This window comes from Toxotes jaculatrix, chromosome 23 (genome assembly GCF_017976425.1).
Source record: "Toxotes jaculatrix isolate fToxJac2 chromosome 23, fToxJac2.pri, whole genome shotgun sequence".
In the NCBI taxonomy this organism is placed as follows: Eukaryota; Metazoa; Chordata; class Actinopteri; family Toxotidae; genus Toxotes; species Toxotes jaculatrix.
The window spans coordinates 1,195,315-1,216,237 of record NC_054416.1 but is presented as its reverse complement, the minus strand read 5'-3'; the positions used below and the strand labels follow the sequence as shown (position 1 = coordinate 1,216,237).

The 20,923-nt window shown below is 38.7% G+C and overlaps 1 protein-coding gene across 1 annotated transcript; it reads left to right on the top strand.

Annotated features, from left to right (window-relative positions):
• On the top strand, window positions 1–11,476 carry otud4 (OTU deubiquitinase 4). Its single transcript, XM_041031572.1, has 21 exons — window positions 1–384; window positions 780–863; window positions 2,292–2,342; window positions 2,499–2,545; window positions 2,810–2,882; window positions 3,285–3,366; window positions 3,555–3,717; window positions 4,008–4,074; window positions 4,185–4,287; window positions 4,505–4,569; window positions 4,660–4,760; window positions 5,063–5,157; window positions 5,255–5,417; window positions 5,911–6,043; window positions 6,192–6,260; window positions 6,456–7,224; window positions 7,305–8,018; window positions 8,562–8,602; window positions 8,891–9,551; window positions 9,783–9,859; window positions 10,005–11,476. Exons 1-21 carry the CDS (start codon window positions 247–249, stop codon window positions 10,455–10,457), a joined length of 4,149 nt encoding a protein of 1,382 aa, XP_040887506.1. The 5' UTR covers window positions 1–246; the 3' UTR covers window positions 10,458–11,476.
• Window positions 11,477–20,923: the final 9,447 nt, after the last annotated feature.

Here is a 20,923-nt window from a genome sequence, read left to right as displayed (position 1 = left end):
TTTCCGATGGTCAGGAACATCTTGTTTGGGACGAGCAGAGCTTTCCTGGAAAACGAAACTAGACGCGTCGTTTCCGTCTCTGACACTGTTTGGGTCGTAGATGTGGTTATTTAACCGCTTTTGGTGGCGATATTGACAACTTGCAGCCGGTGGCGTGTAAAAGTTTTAACCGCTAGCCGTCAAAACCGTCAAACACGCAGGTAGCGTCGTTTCACCAGCTAGCTTCAGCGGCTAGCGCCCGGTAGCATGGACGGCGGCGGACACATGCATAATGATGAGAGGGTGGCGGAGAAATTAATGGACGACCACCTGAAATCATTGGGTTTGCATCGGAAGAAGATAGCCAAAGACGGGTCGTGCTTGTTTCGCGCTGTCGCCGAGCAGGTAAAGTAATACAAGTTAAAACAAAGCGCTAGCGTTAAGTTTCTGACTAGCTAACTGAGCGCAGGTGACCAACTGGACTCGGTCCGTTTGTTGTGCTAATGCAGGCTAACACGTTTCTAATGTTGGCCGGAATTAAAGTTAAACTAAGAAATAACATGGCCAGCAACGTCCCAGAGTTCATGGTAAACTATTTTAAAACTTTGGACTCGTAAATATTTAAATTGCCACTATTCCAAACGGAATGCTTAATGAGTTGTTGATGCAGTGGTGTGGGTACTGCTGGATTAGACTGACTTAGTTTTAGCTAACAAACTGCTAGCTGAATGTGTATGTGAGTAGTGTCAGGTGAGCTGTAATTGTGACTTTTAATACTGATGACCTTTGCCCTCCTCCAGGTGCTGCATTGCCAAAGCCTCCACACTAAAGTTCGTGCCAAATGTGTGGAGTTTCTGAAGCAGAACAGAGAGAGTTATGAGGCGGTGAGAACACTGTTGGCTCCTTCGACTGACACACAACTGTGGTTTTCCCTGGACTGAAGAATTTCTGTTTTCATATTTTAGTCTGAAGTTGGATTTAATGATGTTTTGTTAAAATGACGCAGCATTTAGAGAACATACTGTCGGTGTGTGTGGAGCTCAGCAGTGAGTAATTTAACTGGTTTTCCCACCAAAGGTTGTGTTGTGTTATCAGCACACAATGTTCTCCTGCAGCAGCATTAAAGCAAAAAGAAGCAGAACACTGAAGTTATATTTCTGCATACAATATACTCAGTGCAGTAACAATGAAAAATCCCTGTTATGTTTCCCTAAAGCACAAGAATCACAGTATTAATTATAAATGAAAGTACAACCTTTTATTAGTAAGAAATTATAATTATAATAATTAAATGACTATTAGATTAAGAGTATAAACAAAACAAAGTGACCTCACCAGTGTAATAAACTCGTCTCTGAGCTTTAATCGATCGTAGATAAGAGGGAAATGTAAAAACTGTAAATAATTCGGAGAGTGTGGGGTGAGACAGCAGGTTTGGTTTCTGTCTTTGGGTTTATCTGGGGCTGAGCGACAGGAGGAGGAACTGAAAGCAAAAGGCGTTTTTACGATGGTGATATAATCACATCATCCCGCGGCCTCGTCTCGAGCTGGGGTTGACTACATTTCCCAGAATGCCGATCATGTTGCCTTCAGTCAAGTCTGGGTGTACAGGTGGAGGCATGTGACTCAGAGACAAATTACTTTTTATACTTGAGGCGTGTGTGTGATGTGTCATGTGACTGCAGTGCATTCTGTTCTGTTTCCTGACATTAAAGGTTGAAGGTAGAATTAACAGAATGAATTTCTCTGTATGACTGGTAAACATCCTGGGAAAGTTTAGATTAACACATTTCTACAATCATACTCAAATTATCTAGAAAAATGAGAAAGCAGTGAAAAATGTCCGTCACTTTTTCACAGAGCCTGAGCTGATTGTTGGAACCTAATAAATAATAAGTTTTCTCTCATGTATGATGATGAAAAACAGCAAATATTCACCGTTGTGAAACTGGATCCAGATAATGTTCGCTGTCGTCCAACTCATCAGATTATTTCAGCTCTAATTCGCAGGAGTTTTTCTTTGAAAGGTTAAACCTGGCATTTTAAAAAAAATATATATTTGGTAACGAATTTGAATGAAAAAACCAACAATGTGTTAGTGTTATTATTTATTATTTAAATCTTTTCCAGCTTCTGCTTTAAGTGCATTTCTTCCTGCTGAAGAGAAAACACAGCTTATAAACTTACACTTTAGTTTAAAAAGAAAAAAGGTTTAACAGTTTAGCAGCTTGTAGTTTTTAGCAAACACATTAACAACTGATTGTCATCTTCGTCTGCGTCGTCTGAGCTCACTGGTGTTTCCTGTTTTGCAGTTTATTGAAGGTGACTTTGACGATTACCTGGTGAAGCTTCAGGATCCTCAGGTAAAAAAAAAAACTGAGATTCACGACTGACTCCTCGTTTGGAGTGGATCTCAGTGATTTACCGAAACTATCGCTTTCTACTTTCTTTGTGATATTTATCAACGTACGGATGGAAATTGAAAATGCAGTGAAATTGATTGGCTTTCTGTTTTTCAGCAATGGGTGGGAGAAGTGGAGATCAGCGCGCTGGCTGCCATGTACAAGTAAGTAAAATGTGGATTACCGATTAAAGCCTGGCTGATGCAAAGTAAAAAAAATAATGAGGCTCTGGCTCTCATTTTTTAAAATCCCTTGTGACTGTGAGTCGTGATACATATGTTGAATTTACTTGTCGTATTTCACGTTTTACTTCAATGAGAGAAGAGACGCCAGTGATGAGGACTCTGGAATCTGTTTGGATTCATGTGATCTCAGTGATAGCTGATCCACGTTTACAGATGTTTGTGTCTCTCTTTCTGTGTCTGTAGGAGGGATTTTCTGATCTTTCAGGAGCCTGGGAAACCAGCCGTCAACATCACAGACAACAACTTCAAGGACAAGGTTAGACTGAGACACGTCCAGCTAATGAAACTACATTTAAACTCGAGGTCTTAAGCTTTTCTGCCTTTCTCCTCCCACTGATAAATCCGCCGTTTCAGCTGAGCTCTGTATGTTGTGTTTCCAGTCAGGAGAGGTGATAGTGGTGTAATAGTGTAGGTTCTGATCATAAAGAGAAAATCACTGGATTCAAGTAGAACAAGAAAAGAAAAGTGTAAACGCAGGCGAAAGAATTTGCATAAATCAGGAATGTGAGAGAGAAACTGTCAGCCTCAGGTTTTACGAGCGATTTGTCTTTGTCCTTTTTGTTCATGGTTTCAGGAGGCAGTGCTCTGAATGATAAGATAAATGTTCATCATCCGTTTCCGTTTTCACAGCAGCTTTGTTTTTTTTCCTCTCCCTCAGGTGCAGTTGTGTTTTCTGAACGGGAATCACTACGACAGCGTTTATCCCATCAGCCGCATCAAGAGCGCTGCTCTCTGCCAGTGTGAGTGTGTGTGATCAGATTCACCTGCACAGATGTTTCTCAGTCCGAGACTCTGGATGTCAGAGTCACATCTGAAAACTTTAGCTACAGCTCAGCAACGACGTTCATATGTTTTTTTTTTTTTTTAGTATTAATGTTTATCACAAAATGGCAGAGGTGTGTAAAGTCTGTCTGCGTGTCTCCTGCAGCCGTCCTGTATGAGATGCTGTACGACGGAGTGTTTAAAGTGGACCGGAACTCTCTGGGGCCGTGCCATCGGGTCGGCCGACCCAACGACGTCCTTAGCGACGACAGCATGCCCGTCTGCGCCAGCAGCGACGATTCCGACCTGGACGCAGGCGAGACACCCTGGTAGGAAACTCCTCAGCTTCTTTTAAAACATTTTTATTGAACTGATTTTTTTTTTTTACTGACATTATAACGAGGAACGTCCTGAACAAATGTCTTCCCGGCGCTGATCTGAGTGTCATTACATTTATGTTTACTCATTCTCTTGCTTTCTTCCCTACGTACTTTTTTATTTACATATTCACTCATTTTATATTTATTTCATTTGTTGAAGTATTTTGTTGCATAATCAGACTTTTTGAAAAACAAAACTTTTGCACGCGGCCTCACGATGTGTGTGTTTTATGATACAGGGTGGAAAATGGAACAAGCACCTCTTCTTCTTCTTCTTCTTCTACACGACACAACCAGAGCTACAGGGTAACACAAACACACACACACTGGAGCCACTAAACGGCATTAGACTCTACATATTTGCTTACCTGCCTGATAACACTGAATAACTCTGTGTGTGTGTGTGTGTGTGTCAGAGCCGTGGGCGTGGTCGGCAGCTGCCAGAGAGGGTGAGACGTTCGCTGAACCCGACTCTGTTCAGAAACGTAGACTACGACGTCTGGCACAAGAGCAAGAGAGGTGACGCACAAACACACAATGTGCATGTGTGAAGTGTCGTCGTTGTGAAAGTCGACTTATTACAAAAAGCACAAGACTTTATTTTCAGCTACTTGAAATTGAGTCATTAAATTTAAACATCAGAATTTTTGTGCACGCCTCAGAATAATGTACCAAAAAAAACAATTCATTTTCTGTCTTATTAACTAAAACATAAATTGTTTGTTTTTTCTTTCAGCCCAACAGAAGATGGACTACCGCATCGCTGCTGGGATGCAGTACACTGTGGGCGACCGCTGCCAGGTGTGTGTGTGTATCCAGAGCAATTTAAATTCTGATTTAAAGTCTGTTTGTGTTCTTATTTACATTATTTGTTTGCGTGTGTGTGTGTAGGTTCGCCTTGAGAGCGGCGGACGTAGCTACAACGCAACCATCAAGGAAGTTCCTCCCAACAACAACATGGTGACGGTTTACATAGAAGAACTGGGCAAGAGGTTGGTCCTGCTAACACCTGTAAAACTCTCCATCGTTGAACTGACGAGCTAATGTGATGCTGTAACTACAAATATAAATAAAGTTTATTTTCTACTGTTAGAAAAAGTAAATGTAACGTTAACTTTTCCCAGAAGTTGTTATTTGAAGTAAAGGCTTTGCTTTCACGTTCAGATGCATTTATTGTAAAGCTCACGGAGGAACTGAGCAGTAGCGTCATGCATGTCAGCTCGGTTACTGTGGCCCGGCGACGTTTGGCTGATAAGGTCAGATTAGCTTCAGCTGTTTGTATCTTTGTGTCCAGACACGTCCCTCTGTGGAGTCTGCTTCCTCCCAGCGATGAGGGCAGCTGGAGCACGGTCGTCAGCAAAGACAAGAGGCTCAGCAACGGACACGGAGGTGATGGGAAAACACACACAGCAACATATACACGAAACACACATTTATAAAAGCCAAGGTGTGTTTGTACTGAAATATCTTTCACTGTGTGTCTCAGATTGGGAGGAGAGGGGTAAAGGCAGAGGCAGGGGGAAGCAGGTCCCACCGTCCTCCTCCGTTTCCCAGGCTACAGCACCGAGCTCCAGTGGGCGTGTAGTGAAGCAGCACTCATGGCCCCCGCAGGCCACCGTAGAGGAGCAGGGAGGGGCGAAAAGCAGCAGGTCAGCGTGTGTGAACAGCAGCTGTGATCAGTGTTTTCATATTAACAATGGATCAGACTGTGTGTGGAAGGTGTCGCTCGTAGAGACGAAGCTGAGTCTGCCGCTCTAATCCGACTTAAGGAGCATTTTAGCATCTTTCAGCTGGTTGTTGTGGTTTTGCCAGAAACTTAACAGTCCTGGTTCAGTGCCTCCGCTCTCACTGCGCCCTGTTCGGCGGCAGCAGCAGATGCTTTCAGAGAAACAGCTGTGAAAATGCCTCTGTCCACCTGCTCAGCAGCAAACTGCAGACAGACACAGTCAGTGCAGCCAGATATTTCCCTCAGCAGCTGGCAGAGACCAAATATTGGACTCAGGTGGACACAAACGCGACTTTAAATGAATCCTAACTTTGCTCTGTAACTGCTGGAAGTGGAAATATGCAGCTGTTTGCCAGTGAATCTGAGTCTGGGAACCTGTGAAATGTAAAGGTTTAACTGAAAACGTGTTCCTGCAGGAAGTCTGTGAGCTCGGCAGAGGCGGCGTTCGGTCTGACGAAGGAGCAGCGTTTGGCCAAGGAGGAAGAGGAGAGGAACGTGGCGTTGGTGGAGATCCAGCTCAGAGACGAACACAGCTTCCCCGCCCTCGGGGTGAGTTCAAAGGCTCTGAGACGGGGTCAGATAGACGTGACCTGAGAAACTTTTCCTCCAGTGAAACATGATGTTTTAGTCTTTTCACACTGTGTCTGAGTTACTGCCTCAAATATGTTTTTTTTTTTTTAATTCCCTTCAAACTCAGACTGGGGCGCAGGGTGATGGAGGGAGGAGGAAGGGGGTAGAGAAGAAAAGATCCCAGAGAAACAAGATGGTGAGTGTGTGTTCAGACCCAAACGGCCCTGAGTTTAAACGATGCACAAAGGTTTGTGTTGTTTCAGGTGTTTGTCTGTTGTGTTTTAGTGAAAAACACTGAATGTAAACGCAACTGTTCATTAAAAAAAACTCCACAGAGAACTTTTCATTTTTCCTTCTCTTCACTGATTTTTCTTTCTCTTTGCTTTTGTAGAAAAGTCCAGTTGAAGAGGTCAGAGCAGCGTCTCCCTCTGCTGGCGAACGACCCAAATCCTCCACCCCACCACCTGCAACCACGACTGCTACTACTGCACCTACTGCCAATACCACCACACCCACCAGCCCCGCCCTTCCTGCTGCAAAACCTGCTGCTGCTGCTTCGTCTGCAAGTTCTAGCTCGAGTCCAGCTTGGCTGAGCTCGCTCAAGGCTTCGACGCCCAGCGTAAACATGGCCGCCACAGCGTCTGGCTCTGCTTCCACCCCGACACCCACCCGTGCTGCCCCGACTGCTAAAACAAATGCACAGTCTTATGCTTTAGCTGCTGGAGCTACATCGAGTTCTCCTCCTCCTGCTGCCGCCCCGAGCACTAAGGCCTTTATGACGGGTGGCGCTCCGCCTGCCTCCGTCCCGTCCTCCGCCACTATCTTCTCCTGCCTCACCCCTGTCCTCCCTGCTGCTTCATCACCCCCAAATCCACCCGCCCTTTCCTCTTCTTCTCCTCCCCCCTCCTCTTCTTCCTCACCACCTCCTAAATCATCTGCCTCCCCTCCTCCTCGCTCTTCAGTGCCACCTCCCACTTTCATCGCTCCCATCGCTCCCTCTCCCATCATCGCTCAGGGCTTCCTCCCTCCCTCCTCTCTCCCCCGTTCCTCCCCACCCGTCTCCTCTCTCCCGCACTCCCCCAGTCCACCCGCCTCCTCCTCTCTTATCCATCATGCAGGTAAAGTCGAGGAGGCTCCACCAGCAGCAGCACAAACTCAAAGTAAGAATCTTTCAGTCAGATCTTTGGTTTTCGGTCTTGGTGCCGCTGCTTCGTTTCCACATTTTTTCTCTTTATTTCAGGTTCTTTGCCGGATTTCGGAGGCTCTCAGGCGGCATCTCAGACCTTCCAAAGCCAGACTTCTCTCTCCCAGATTCATCCCCAGGTGTCTCTGCCCCCAAACCAGAGCCAGATCTCTGTGTCCCAGACCCAAACCCAGGCCTCAGTGACCCAGGAGGGTATTCAAATGCAGTCCTCACTGCCGAAGATCCAGACTGAGAGCCAGGCTCCTCCACCCCAAAGCCAAACCTTGATGCCCCAGAAGCAGATTCCTGAGGCCCCGTCCTCTCCCTCACCTCAGTCCCTCACTGAAGCGACTCCCGCTGTACCACAAAACCAGATCCAGGCATCTGTCCTCAAGACCCAGGCTTCCCTCCCTCAGGCCCAGTACCCCTCCCAACTCCCACATCCCTCCCTCTCTATCTCCACCTCCCCGACCCACCCCTCTGTCCAAATCCAGACCCCCAGCACCCACAATCAGACAGAAGCCCCGCGCCCTCCAGATCAGCACCCTCAGCCCGAGTCACACCCTCCTCTCTCTCATCACCCCCAGTTACTTTCTGCTCATCCCCTTCCTCCACCTCACCCTCAGTCCCTCCCAGGAGCTGTTCCTCTGCAGAAGCTGTCCCAGCTCTACCAGGACCCCCTGTATCCTGGTTTCCCCCAGGGAGAGAAAGGCGACATAGCCCCGACTCCACCCTACTCATCCAGCAAGTCGGGGGACGACCTGCCCCAAGGTGAGCTGGGAAAAAGGAGGATTTTCTCTACCAGTTTATCTGCTGATTGTTTCTTAATTGAATATTTAGTTTATATAATGTCAGAAAAAAGCTCCTAAGTCCCACAGTGGTGTCTTTAAATGTCTAGTTTTGTTTTACTAACAATAAAAAACTCAAAGATGTTCAGTTTATCATCACACCAGAGAAATAACCAGGGAGTTCTCAACATTTTTGCCTGAGAAATGATTTAAATGATCAGTGAATAATAATAATGTTTTGGTGTGGTGTTGTTTTTATTGTTTAAAGATGAGTTAAGTCTCTGAAAGGTGTTTGTTTCCAATCCCTTGTTTGTTTGGGCCGAATTCACCAGGAGTGAAAACGCTGGAGCCACACAGCGTTTTCAGCAAAACCACGATCAGGAAAACTGATTTCAGTTTTTCTGTTGATATTTTTGAGATGATAGTTTATTCGATGAGCAGATATTTTCTAATTTTAGCTTCTGGATTCCTGCTGGCAGCGCTGCTGTATACACGTTTTTATGGGTTCATTTATCTTTTTCTGTAGATGTCAACATCTTGAGGTTTTTCTTCAACCTGGGTGTCAAGGTAAGAACGAACTAGAGCAAACATGTTTATGGTGAAAGCTCATGCTCTTCAGTTGAAACGTAAATCCACATTTCATACTCTCTTTATACAGTATGCACTTAATACAGATGTTAACAGCGTTCTGTTGAGTTACTTTGCAGTTAGTACACATGAAGTCAGCATAGTAATGTTTAATTTTCAGAGGAATAAGTGTGAATCACACATCTGAACTGGGTTAAAGCCTGAAACTACATCAAACTTTTACTGGTACAAAAAGCAGAAACTGAAGTTTATCCCTCTTCCCTCCAGGCATTCTCCATGCCCATGTTCCCTCCCTACATATACCTCCTCCCCCTCCAACAGGCCCATGCCATGCACCCCAAGCTTCCCTCCCGCTCCCCTTCCCCTACTCCCCACTTCCCTCCTGCCAGCGCCCCCACCAGGCACCAAGAGTCGTACCCTCAGTACCCTCCAACTTCAGCGTCTGCGCTGCCTCAGTATGAACACCAAGCCCCATTCACTGAACCCCCCCATCCCAGTGAACCCTCCTTCAACCAGGCCGGGTACCCCATCACCCAGCCTACACCCCATAGGGTGCCCTGCACTTCGCTGCAATGGCAACAGCACCAGATGCCTCCACCCAGAAACTCCAGCTACCCGGTTGTGTATCCCTCCACAGCTCCAACATACCCCGTTCCCCCTCCTTCATCCCAGGGGTACCACCCAGGTCAAGGTCCAGGACACTCGCTGTACCCCCCGACAATGCCTCCGTACTCCCCATCCCCGCTGGGATACCAGTCCTCATCCACTCCTGAAGAGCTCCAGGTGAGTCAGGGAGCGATGGAGCAGCTTCAGTCCAACAATGGAGACACAATGCCTGCGCACGGGCCCGGACGAGTCCCTGCTCCTTTGGAGGGTCCAGCTGCTGCTAACAACAGAGTGATGGGAGTTCCTGGAGGAAATGGATTTGGTATGGCGACAGTTTTTTTTATGAAAGAAAATGTCATGAAATTTTAAAATTCAACTTTCAGGCTTACAATCAAATCTTTTCAGTGTGACTCATTAACAGAAACCTGTAGGAGTTCTGGGTAATGAAGTCCTTTTTCATTTCATGCACTTTCTGCTGAATTTTTCAGTGCAGTTTTTTTTTTTTTTTTTTTTTTTTTACACGAAGTTGATCTTTTCCTGCGCTTTGTTCCAGCGCTGAAGAAAGAGCAGGGAGACAGTGGGACCAGAGCGGTGCTGCTGGTGGACCCGCCGCTCAACAACACACCAATAGTACGGACCAACACACACATAAAACAACAACACAGCACTAGTACTGACTAACATCATCTCACAAACATGATATATGCATGAAGCCGTAGTAGGAAAAAGAAGTAAATGTAGTAGTAGTGATAGATGTGTCGTATCTCTCTCTCAGGTCGCTCTGGTCTCAAACTGTGATGTCAATGATGTCCCCGTCTCCATGACAACCATGAAGCCCAGCAGCACCCCCGGCTCTCCATCACCTTATGGCATCATCTCCCAGACAACCGTTTGCGGTGACAACAACACCTCCCTCGCGTACCGCGTCCACCAAAAGACATACAATCCCAGCAAAACGTTCAAGGTGGGCCACTTGTTGACTCCTCCCATGGCAGAGGCTCTGTCAGTGGGCTGCAGCACAGAGGACAGCTGGGAGGAGATGGAGGGATTCAGACAGGCAAACATGAGCATCAGAGGGTCAAGGAGAAACTACAGAGGAGGAGTGAGAGGGAGGGGGGGGTCCCATGATGGAGGGAGAGGGGGGCAGAGGAGGAGGCAGGGAGGAGAGGCAGGGGCAGGGTTTAACTTTGTTCAATTTGGCCCCTCCCACAGGGGACGGGCCTGGTAAAAAGGCTCCAAGCTGTCAGCCAATGAGAGGAGACAATTTTTTTCTTTCTTTCTTTTCGTTTCTTCGTCTGAGCTTGTTTGGTTTCAACTTGTTCTTAATCCTTCTTTTTCTGCCTTTTTCCCCCCTTCGTCACCACGTGGAGGTCTGATAGGTGGATGTGTAAACTGTCCCTGTAAATGTCTTGCTGTCATGTTGTCTTTGGCAGAGTTGGGAAAAAAATCTGAAACTCTACTCCAGTGCTTCAGGGTGTCAGAATCCTCCAGCTAGCTGTAGAAACAAACACTATCAAGCTCCTTATTAGCTAGCTAATAAGCTTAGCATGTTAACAAGTGCATGGTTACATGACTTTCTGAGAAGTTAAATGTGTCGATTTAAAGGACATCTGCGTTTGCTTTGAGTAGGACTGCAACCATTAGTATGTCTTTTTTTCTGTTAATCAGTAAATTGTTTGGTCAAGAAAGCGTCAGAACCTTTTGAAAACTATTCTTCCCAATTTCTCAAAACCCAGCGTGATGTCTCGGAAATATGTTTTGTCCCAAAAACAGCCAAGAACCCTGTAAGTGAATTAAGTTTTCTTGTGTCCCTTAATTCCAGCATGTTCACAAAACACTAGACATATAAAAATATTTCAGCTAAAAAAAGCATATACCAGGTTCAGCGAGCTCCTCTTCCAAGCATCTGTTTGCACTGCGAGCTTAAAACAAACCAGTTTTAAGAGGATTAAAGTGACAGAAAATCAGATTTAATCTGATTTAAGTTGTATTGCTGCTATAAAACTACAGCAGACAAATTGTTTAGATTTGTATTTTTTAAATGTTTGTCATGTTGCTGCTGGTTTCATGTTTCTTCTTTTTCTTTCGGGCCTTATTTTTCTTGTGATCGACTCCAGACTCTGTAGAGATTCAGTGCCTTAACGTTTCCTACTTTTACTGTCTGATTTGAAAAACACTGCTGTACATAGCAAAGGCTGTCGTTCTTTGTTGGATTTTCTGTGTGACTGAAAGAATAAAACTTTGGTTCAAATAGTGCTGTTTTGGGTTCTCAGGTTTAATTAGAATGGAATCATGGCATTTTCGTGCCTTACTGTAGTATGACATTTATCCCTTTTTGATGGGATGATACTGCAACGTTTTTAACAAAATTGTCGTTCGTTGCTATCCTGATATGTTTTAGCACGTTTTCATACCTTACAATACTGTTTTTATAACATTTTGGTGGCTTAATATGCTGTGATGTTTTTGACGACATTTTCATGCCTCACTATATTATGATGTCTGGTACAACATGAAGTTATTTTCATTAGATTTTGTTGCCTTACAATACTATAATGTTTTTTTTAACCAAGCTTTAATGCTGTGCTATACTGCAGTTTTAGATCACATTTGGATGCTTTACTGTGCTGACACTTTTGACCAAATTTGAATGCCTTGATAAACTGACATTTTTGACCAAATTTGGAAAAATATCAATATCAACCTCAAAATGTGCCAAAAAACGTCATAGTATAGTAAGGCGTTTTTTTCGGCCAAAAAAAGTCAACATTTTTTTCGACCTCAAAATGTCATAAAAAACGTCATAGTATAGTAAGGCGTTTTTTTCGGCCAAAAAAAGTCAACATTTTTTTAGACCTCAAAATGTCATAAAAAGTCATAAAAAACGTCATAGTATAGTATGGCGTTTTTTTCGGCCAAAAAAAGTCAAAATTTTTTTCGACCTCGAAATGTCATAAAAACTCATAAAAAACGTCATAGTATAGTATGTCGTTTTTTTCGGCCAAAAAAAGTCAAAATTTTTTTCGACCTCGAAATGTCATAAGAACTCATAAAAAACGTCATAGTATAGTATGGCGTTTTTTTCGGCCAAAAAAAGTCAAAATTTTTTTCGACCTCCAAAAGTCACAAAAAACGTCATAGTATAGTATGTCGTTTTTTTCGGCCAAAAAAAGTCAAAAATTTTTTCGACCTCAAAATGTCATAAAAAGTCATAAAAAACGTCATAGTATAGTATGTCGTTTTTTTCGGCCAAAAAAAGTTAAAATTTTTTTCGACCTCCAAAAGTCATAAAAAACGTCATAGTATAGTATGGCGTTTTTTTCGGCCAAAAAAAGTCAAAATTTTTTTCGACCTCCAAAAGTCATAAAAAACGTCATAGTATAGTATGTCGTTTTTTTCGGCCAAAAAAAGTCAAAATTTTTTTCGACCTCAAAATGTCATAAGCAGTCATAAAAAACGTCATAGTATAGTATGTCGTTTTTTTCGGCCAAAAAAAGTCAAAACTTTTTTCGACCTCCAAAAGTCACAAAAAAGGTCATAGTATAGTATGTCGTTTTTTTCGGCCAAAAAAAGTCAAAATTTTTTTCGACCTCGAAATGTCATAAAAACTCACAAAAAACGTCATAGTATAGTATGTCGTTTTTTTCGGCCAAAAAAAGTCAAAATTTTTTTCGACCTCAAAATGTCATAAAAACTCATAAAAAACGTCATAGTATAGTATGGCGTTTTTTTCGGCCAAAAAAAGTCAACATTTTTTTCGACCTCAAAATGTCATAAAAAGTCATAAAAAACGTCATAGTATAGTATGGCGTTTTTTTCGGCCAAAAAAAGTCAAAATTTTTTTCGACCTCCAAAAGTCATAAAAAACGTCATAGTATAGTATGGCGTTTTTTTCGGCCAAAAAAAGTCAAAATTTTTTTAGACCTCAAAATGTCATAAAAAGTCATAAAAAACGTCATAGTATAGTATGGCGTTTTTTTCAGCCAAAAAAAGTCAAAATTTTTTTCGACCTCCAAAAGTCATAAAAAACGTCATAGTATAGTATGGCGTTTTTTTCGGCCAAAAAAAGTCAAAATTTTTTTCGACCTCAAAATGTCATAAACAGTCATAAAAAACGTCATAGTATAGTATGTCGTTTTTTTCGGCCAAAAAAAGTCAAAATTTTTTTCGACCTCAAAATGTCATAAAAACTCATAAAAAACGTCATAGTATAGTATGGCGTTTTTTTCGGCCAAAAAAAGTCAAATTTTTTTTCGACCTCCAAAAGTCACAAAAAACGTCATAGTATAGTATGTCGTTTTTTTCGGCCAAAAAAAGTCAAAATTTTTTTCGACCTCAAAATGTCATAAAAACTCATAAAAAACGTCATAGTATAGTATGTCGTTTTTTTCGGCCAAAAAAAGTCAAAATTTTTTTCGACCTCCAAAAGTCACAAAAAACGTCATAGTATAGTATGTCGTTTTTTTTCGGCCAAAAAAAGTCAAAATTTTTTTCGACCTCAAAATGTCATAAAAAGTCACAAAAAACGTCATAGTATAGTATGGCGTTTTTTTTCGGCCAAAAAAAGTCAAATTTTTTTTCGACCTCCAAAAGTCACAAAAAACGTCATAGTATAGTATGTCGTTTTTTTCGGCCAAAAAAAGTCAAAATTTTTTTCGACCTCAAAATGTCATAAAAACTCATAAAAAACGTCATAGTATAGTATGTCGTTTTTTTCGGCCAAAAAAAGTCAAAATTTTTTTAGACCTCCAAAAGTCACAAAAAACGTCATAGTATAGTATGTCGTTTTTTTCGGCCAAAAAAAGTCAAAATTTTTTTCGACCTCGAAATGTCATAAAAACTCATAAAAAACGTCATAGTATAGTATGTCGTTTTTTTCGGCCAAAAAAAGTCAAAATTTTTTTCGACCTCCAAAAGTCATAAAAAACGTCATAGTATAGTATGTCGTTTTTTTCGGCCAAAAAAAGTCAACATTTTTTTCGACCTCAAAATGTCATAAAAAGTCATAAAAAACGTCATAGTATAGTATGTCGTTTTTTTCGGCCAAAAAAAGTCAAAATTTTTTTCGACCTCGAAATGTCATAAAAACTCATAAAAAACGTCATAGTATAGTATGTCTTTTTTTCGGCCAAAAAAAGTCAAAATTTTTTTCGACCTCCAAAAGTCATAAAAAACGTCATAGTATAGTATGTCGTTTTTTTTCGGCCAAAAAAAGTCAAAATTTTTTTCGACCTCAAAATGTCATAAAAACTCATAAAAAACGTCATAGTATAGTATGTCGTTTTTTTCGGCCAAAAAAAGTCAAAATTTTTTTCGACCTCCAAAAGTCACAAAAAACGTCATAGTATAGTATGTCGTTTTTTTCGGCCAAAAAAAGTCAACATTTTTTTCGACCTCAAAATGTCATAAAAACTCATAAAAAACGTCATAGTGTAGTATGGCGTTTTTTTCGGCCAAAAAAAGTCAAATTTTTTTTCGACCTCCAAAAGTCATAAAAAACGTCATAGTATAGTATGGCGTTTTTTTCGGCCAAAAAAAGTCAAAATTTTTTTAGACCTCAAAATGTCATAAAAAGTCATAAAAAACGTCATAGTATAGTATGGCGTTTTTTTCAGCCAAAAAAAGTCAAAATTTTTTTCGACCTCCAAAAGTCATAAAAAACGTCATAGTATAGTATGGCGTTTTTTTCGGCCAAAAAAAGTCAAAATTTTTTTCGACCTCGAAATGTCATAAACAGTCATAAAAAACGTCATAGTATAGTATGTCGTTTTTTTCGGCCAAAAAAAGTCAAAACTTTTTTCGACCTCCAAAAGTCACAAAAAAGGTCATAGTATAGTATGTCGTTTTTTTCGGCCAAAAAAAGTCAACATTTTTTTCGACCTCGAAATGTCATAAAAACTCACAAAAAACGTCATAGTATAGTATGTTGTTTTTTTCGGCCAAAAAAAGTCAAAATTTTTTTCGACCTCAAAATGTCATAAAAACTCATAAAAAACGTCATAGTATAGTATGGCGTTTTTTTTCGGCCAAAAAAAGTCAAATTTTTTTTCGACCTCCAAAAGTCACAAAAAACGTCATAGTATAGTATGTCGTTTTTTTCGGCCAAAAAAAGTCAACATTTTTTTCGACCTCAAAATGTCATAAAAACTCATAAAAAACGTCATAGTATAGTATGTCGTTTTTTTTCGGCCAAAAAAAGTCAAAATTTTTTTCGACCTCCAAAAGTCACAAAAAACGTCATAGTATAGTATGTCGTTTTTTTCGGCCAAAAAAAGTCAAATTTTTTTTCGACCTCAAAATGTCATAAAAAGTCATAAAAAACGTCATAGTATAGTATGGCGTTTTTTTCGGCCAAAAAAAGTCAAATTTTTTTTCGACCTCCAAAAGTCACAAAAAAGGTCATAGTATAGTATGTCGTTTTTTTCGGCCAAAAAAAGTCAAAATTTTTTTCGACCTCGAAATGTCATAAAAACTCACAAAAAACGTCATAGTATAGTATGTCGTTTTTTTCGGCCAAAAAAAGTCAAAATTTTTTTCGACCTCAAAATGTCATAAAAACTCATAAAAAACGTCATAGTATAGTATGTCGTTTTTTTCGGCCAAAAAAAGTCAACATTTTTTTCGACCTCAAAATGTCATAAAAACTCATAAAAAACGTCATAGTATAGTATGGCGTTTTTTTCGGCCAAAAAAAGTCAAAATTTTTTTCGACCTCCAAAAGTCACAAAAAACGTCATAGTATAGTATGTCGTTTTTTTCGGCCAAAAAAAGTCAAAATTTTTTTCGACCTCAAAATGTCATAAAAAGTCATAAAAAACGTCATAGTATAGTATGTCGTTTTTTTCGGCCAAAAAAAGTCAACATTTTTTTCGACCTCAAAATGTCATAAAAAGTCATAAAAAACGTCATAGTATAGTATGGCGTTTTTTTTCGGCCAAAAAAAGTCAAAATTTTTTCGACCTCCAAAAGTCATAAAAAACGTCATAGTATAGTATGGCGTTTTTTTCGGCCAAAAAAAGTCAAAATTTTTTTAGACCTCAAAATGTCATAAAAAGTCATAAAAAACGTCATAGTATAGTATGGCGTTTTTTTTGGCCAAAAAAAGTCAAAATTTTTTTCGACCTCCAAAAGTCATAAAAAACGTCATAGTATAGTATGTCGTTTTTTTCGGCCAAAAAAAGTCAACATTTTTTTCGACCTCAAAATGTCATAAAAACTCATAAAAAACGTCATAGTGTAGTATGGCGTTTTTTTCGGCCAAAAAAAGTCAAATTTTTTTTCGACCTCCAAAAGTCATAAAAAACGTCATAGTATAGTATGGCGTTTTTTTCGGCCAAAAAAAGTCAAAATTTTTTTAGACCTCAAAATGTCATAAAAAGTCATAAAAAACGTCATAGTATAGTATGGCGTTTTTTTCAGCCAAAAAAAGTCAAAATTTTTTTCGACCTCCAAAAGTCATAAAAAACGTCATAGTATAGTATGGCGTTTTTTTCGGCCAAAAAAAGTCAAAATTTTTTTCGACCTCGAAATGTCATAAACAGTCATAAAAAACGTCATAGTATAGTATGTCGTTTTTTTCGGCCAAAAAAAGTCAAAACTTTTTTCGACCTCCAAAAGTCACAAAAAAGGTCATAGTATAGTATGTCGTTTTTTTCGGCCAAAAAAAGTCAACATTTTTTTCGACCTCGAAATGTCATAAAAACTCACAAAAAACGTCATAGTATAGTATGTTGTTTTTTTCGGCCAAAAAAAGTCAAAATTTTTTTCGACCTCAAAATGTCATAAAAACTCATAAAAAACGTCATAGTATAGTATGGCGTTTTTTTCGGCCAAAAAAAGTCAAATTTTTTTTCGACCTCCAAAAGTCACAAAAAACGTCATAGTATAGTATGTCGTTTTTTTCGGCCAAAAAAAGTCAACATTTTTTTCGACCTCAAAATGTCATAAAAACTCATAAAAAACGTCATAGTATAGTATGTCGTTTTTTTCGGCCAAAAAAAGTCAAAATTTTTTTCGACCTCCAAAAGTCACAAAAAACGTCATAGTATAGTATGTCGTTTTTTTCGGCCAAAAAAAGTCAAATTTTTTTTCGACCTCAAAATGTCATAAAAAGTCATAAAAAACGTCATAGTATAGTATGGCGTTTTTTTCGGCCAAAAAAAGTCAAATTTTTTTTCGACCTCCAAAAGTCACAAAAAAGGTCATAGTATAGTATGTCGTTTTTTTCGGCCAAAAAAAGTCAAAATTTTTTTCGACCTCGAAATGTCATAAAAACTCACAAAAAACGTCATAGTATAGTATGTCGTTTTTTTCGGCCAAAAAAAGTCAAAATTTTTTTCGACCTCAAAATGTCATAAAAACTCATAAAAAACGTCATAGTATAGTATGGCGTTTTTTTCGGCCAAAAAAAGTCAAAATTTTTTTCGACCTCCAAAAGTCACAAAAAACGTCATAGTATAGTATGTCGTTTTTTTCGGCCAAAAAAAGTCAACATTTTTTTCGACCTCAAAATGTCATAAAAACTCATAAAAAACGTCATAGTATAGTATGGCGTTTTTTTCGGCCAAAAAAAGTCAAAATTTTTTTCGACCTCCAAAAGTCACAAAAAACGTCATAGTATAGTATGTCGTTTTTTTCGGCCAAAAAAAGTCAAAATTTTTTTCGACCTCAAAATGTCATAAAAAGTCATAAAAAACGTCATAGTATAGTATGTCGTTTTTTTCGGCCAAAAAAAGTCAACATTTTTTTCGACCTCAAAATGTCATAAAAAGTCATAAAAAACGTCATAGTATAGTATGGCGTTTTTTTCGGCCAAAAAAAGTCAAAATTTTTTCGACCTCCAAAAGTCATAAAAAACGTCATAGTATAGTATGGCGTTTTTTTCGGCCAAAAAAAGTCAAAATTTTTTTAGACCTCAAAATGTCATAAAAAGTCATAAAAAACGTCATAGTATAGTATGGCGTTTTTTTTGGCCAAAAAAAGTCAAAATTTTTTTCGACCTCCAAAAGTCATAAAAAACGTCATAGTATAGTATGTCGTTTTTTTCGGCCAAAAAAAGTCAACATTTTTTTCGACCTCAAAATGTCATAAAAAGTCATAAAAAACGTCATAGTATAGTATGTCGTTTTTTTCGGCCAAAAAAAGTCAAAATTTTTTTCGACCTCCAAAAGTCATAAAAAACGTCATAGTATAGTATGGCGTTTTTTTCGGCCAAAAAAAGTCAAAATTTTTTTAGACCTCAAAATTTCATAAAAAGTCATAAAAAACGTCATAGTATAGTATGGCGTTTTTTTCGGCCAAAAAAAGTCAAAATTTTTTTCGACCTCCAAAAGTCATAAAAAACGTCATAGTATAGTATGGCGTTTTTTTCGGCCAAAAAAAGTCAAAATTTTTTTCGACCTCAAAATGTCATAAACAGTCATAAAAAACGTCATAGTATAGTATGTCGTTTTTTTCGGCCAAAAAAATTCAAAACTTTTTTCGACCTCAAAAAGTCACAAAAAAGGTCATAGTATAGTATGTCGTTTTTTTCGGCCAAAAAAAGTCAAAATTTTTTTCGACCTCGAAATGTCATAAAAACTCACAAAAAACGTCATAGTATAGTATGTCGTTTTTTTCGGCCAAAAAAAGTCAAAAATTTTTTCGACCTCAAAATGTCATAAAAACTCATAAAAAACGTCATAGTATAGTATGGCGTTTTTTTCGGCCAAAAAAAGTCAAAATTTTTTTCGACCTCCAAAAGTCACAAAAAACGTCATAGTATAGTATGTCGTTTTTTTCGGCCAAAAAAAGTCAAAATTTTTTTCGACCTCAAAATGTCATAAAAAGTCATAAAAAACGTCATAGTATAGTATGGCGTTTTTTTCGGCCAAAAAAAGTCAAATTTTTTTTCGACCTCCAAAAGTCACAAAAAACGTCATAGTATAGTATGTCGTTTTTTTCGGCCAAAAAAAGTCAAAATTTTTTTCGACCTCCAAAAGTCACAAAAAACGTCATAGTATAGTATGTCGTTTTTTTCGGCCAAAAAAAGTCAAAAATTTTTTCGACCTCAAAATGTCATAAAAACTCATAAAAAACGTCATAGTATAGTATGGCGTTTTTTTCGGCCAAAAAAAGTCAAATTTTTTTTCGACCTCCAAAAGTCATAAAAACGTCATAGTATAGTATGGCGTTTTTTTTCGGCCAAAAAAAGTCAAAATTTTTTTCGACCTCGAAATGTCATAAAAACTCATAAAAAACGTCATAGTATAGTATGTCGTTTTTTTCGGCCAAAAAAAGTCAAAATTTTTTTCGACCTCAAAATGTCATAAAAACTCATAAAAAACGTCATAGTATAGTATGGCGTTTTTTTCGGCCAAAAAAAGTCAAAAATTTTTTCGACCTCCAAAAGTCACAAAAAACGTCATAGTATAGTATGTCGTTTTTTTCGGCCAAAAAAAGTCAAAATTTTTTTCGACCTCCAAAAGTCACAAAAAACGTCATAGTATAGTATGTCGTTTTTTTCGGCCAAAAAAAGTCAAAATTTTTTTCGACCTCAAAATGTCATAAAAAGTCATAAAAAACGTCATAGTATAGTATGGCGTTTTTTTCGGCCAAAAAAAGTCAAAATTTTTTTCGACCTCGAAATGTCATAAAAAGTCATAAAAAACGTCATAGTATAGTATGGCGTTTTTTTCGGCCAAAAAAAGTCAAAATTTTTTTCGACCTCAAAATGTCATAAAAAGTCATAAAAAACGTCATAGTATAGTATGTCGTTTTTTTCGGCCAAAAAAAGTCAAAATTTTTTTCGACCTCCAAAAGTCACAAAAAACGTCATAGTATAGTATGTCGTTTTTTTCGGCCAAAAAAAGTCAAAATTTTTTTCGACCTCAAAATGTCATAAAAACTCATAAAAAACGTCATAGTATAGTATGTCGTTTTTTTCGGCCAAAAAAAGTCAAAATTTTTTTCGACCTCCAAAAGTCAGAAAAAACGTCATAGTATAGTATGGCGTTTTTTTCGGCCAAAAAAAGTCAAAATTTTTTTCGACCTCGAAATGTCATAAAAACTCATAAAAAACGTCATAGTATAGTATGGCGTTTTTTTCGGCCAAAAAAAGTCAAATTTTTTTTCGACCTCCAAAAGTCACAAAAAACGTCATAGTATAGTATGTCGTTTTTTTCGGCCAAAAAAAGTCAACATTTTTTTCGACCTCCAAAAGTCACAAAAAACGTCATAGTATAGTATGTCGTTTTTTTTCGGCCAAAAAAAGTCAAAATTTTTTTCGACCTCAAAATGTCATAAAAACTCATAAAAAACGTCATAGTATAGTATGGCGTTTTTTTCGGCCAAAAAAAGTCAAATTTTTTTTCGACCTCCAAAAGTCATAAAAAACGTCATAGTATAGTATGTCGTTTTTTTCGGCCAAAAAAAGTCAACATTTTTTTCGACCTCGAAATGTCATAAAAACTCATAAAAAACGTCATAGTATAGTATGTCGTTTTTTTCGGCCAAAAAAAGTCAAAATTTTTTTCCCACCTCAAAATGTCATAAAAACTCATAAAAAACGTCATAGTATAGTATGGCGTTTTTTTCGGCCAAAAAAAGTCAAAATTTTTTTCGACCTCAAAATGTCATAAAAACTCATAAAAAACGTCATAGTATAGTATGTCGTTTTTTTCGGCCAAAAAAAGTCAAAATTTTTTTCGACCTCCA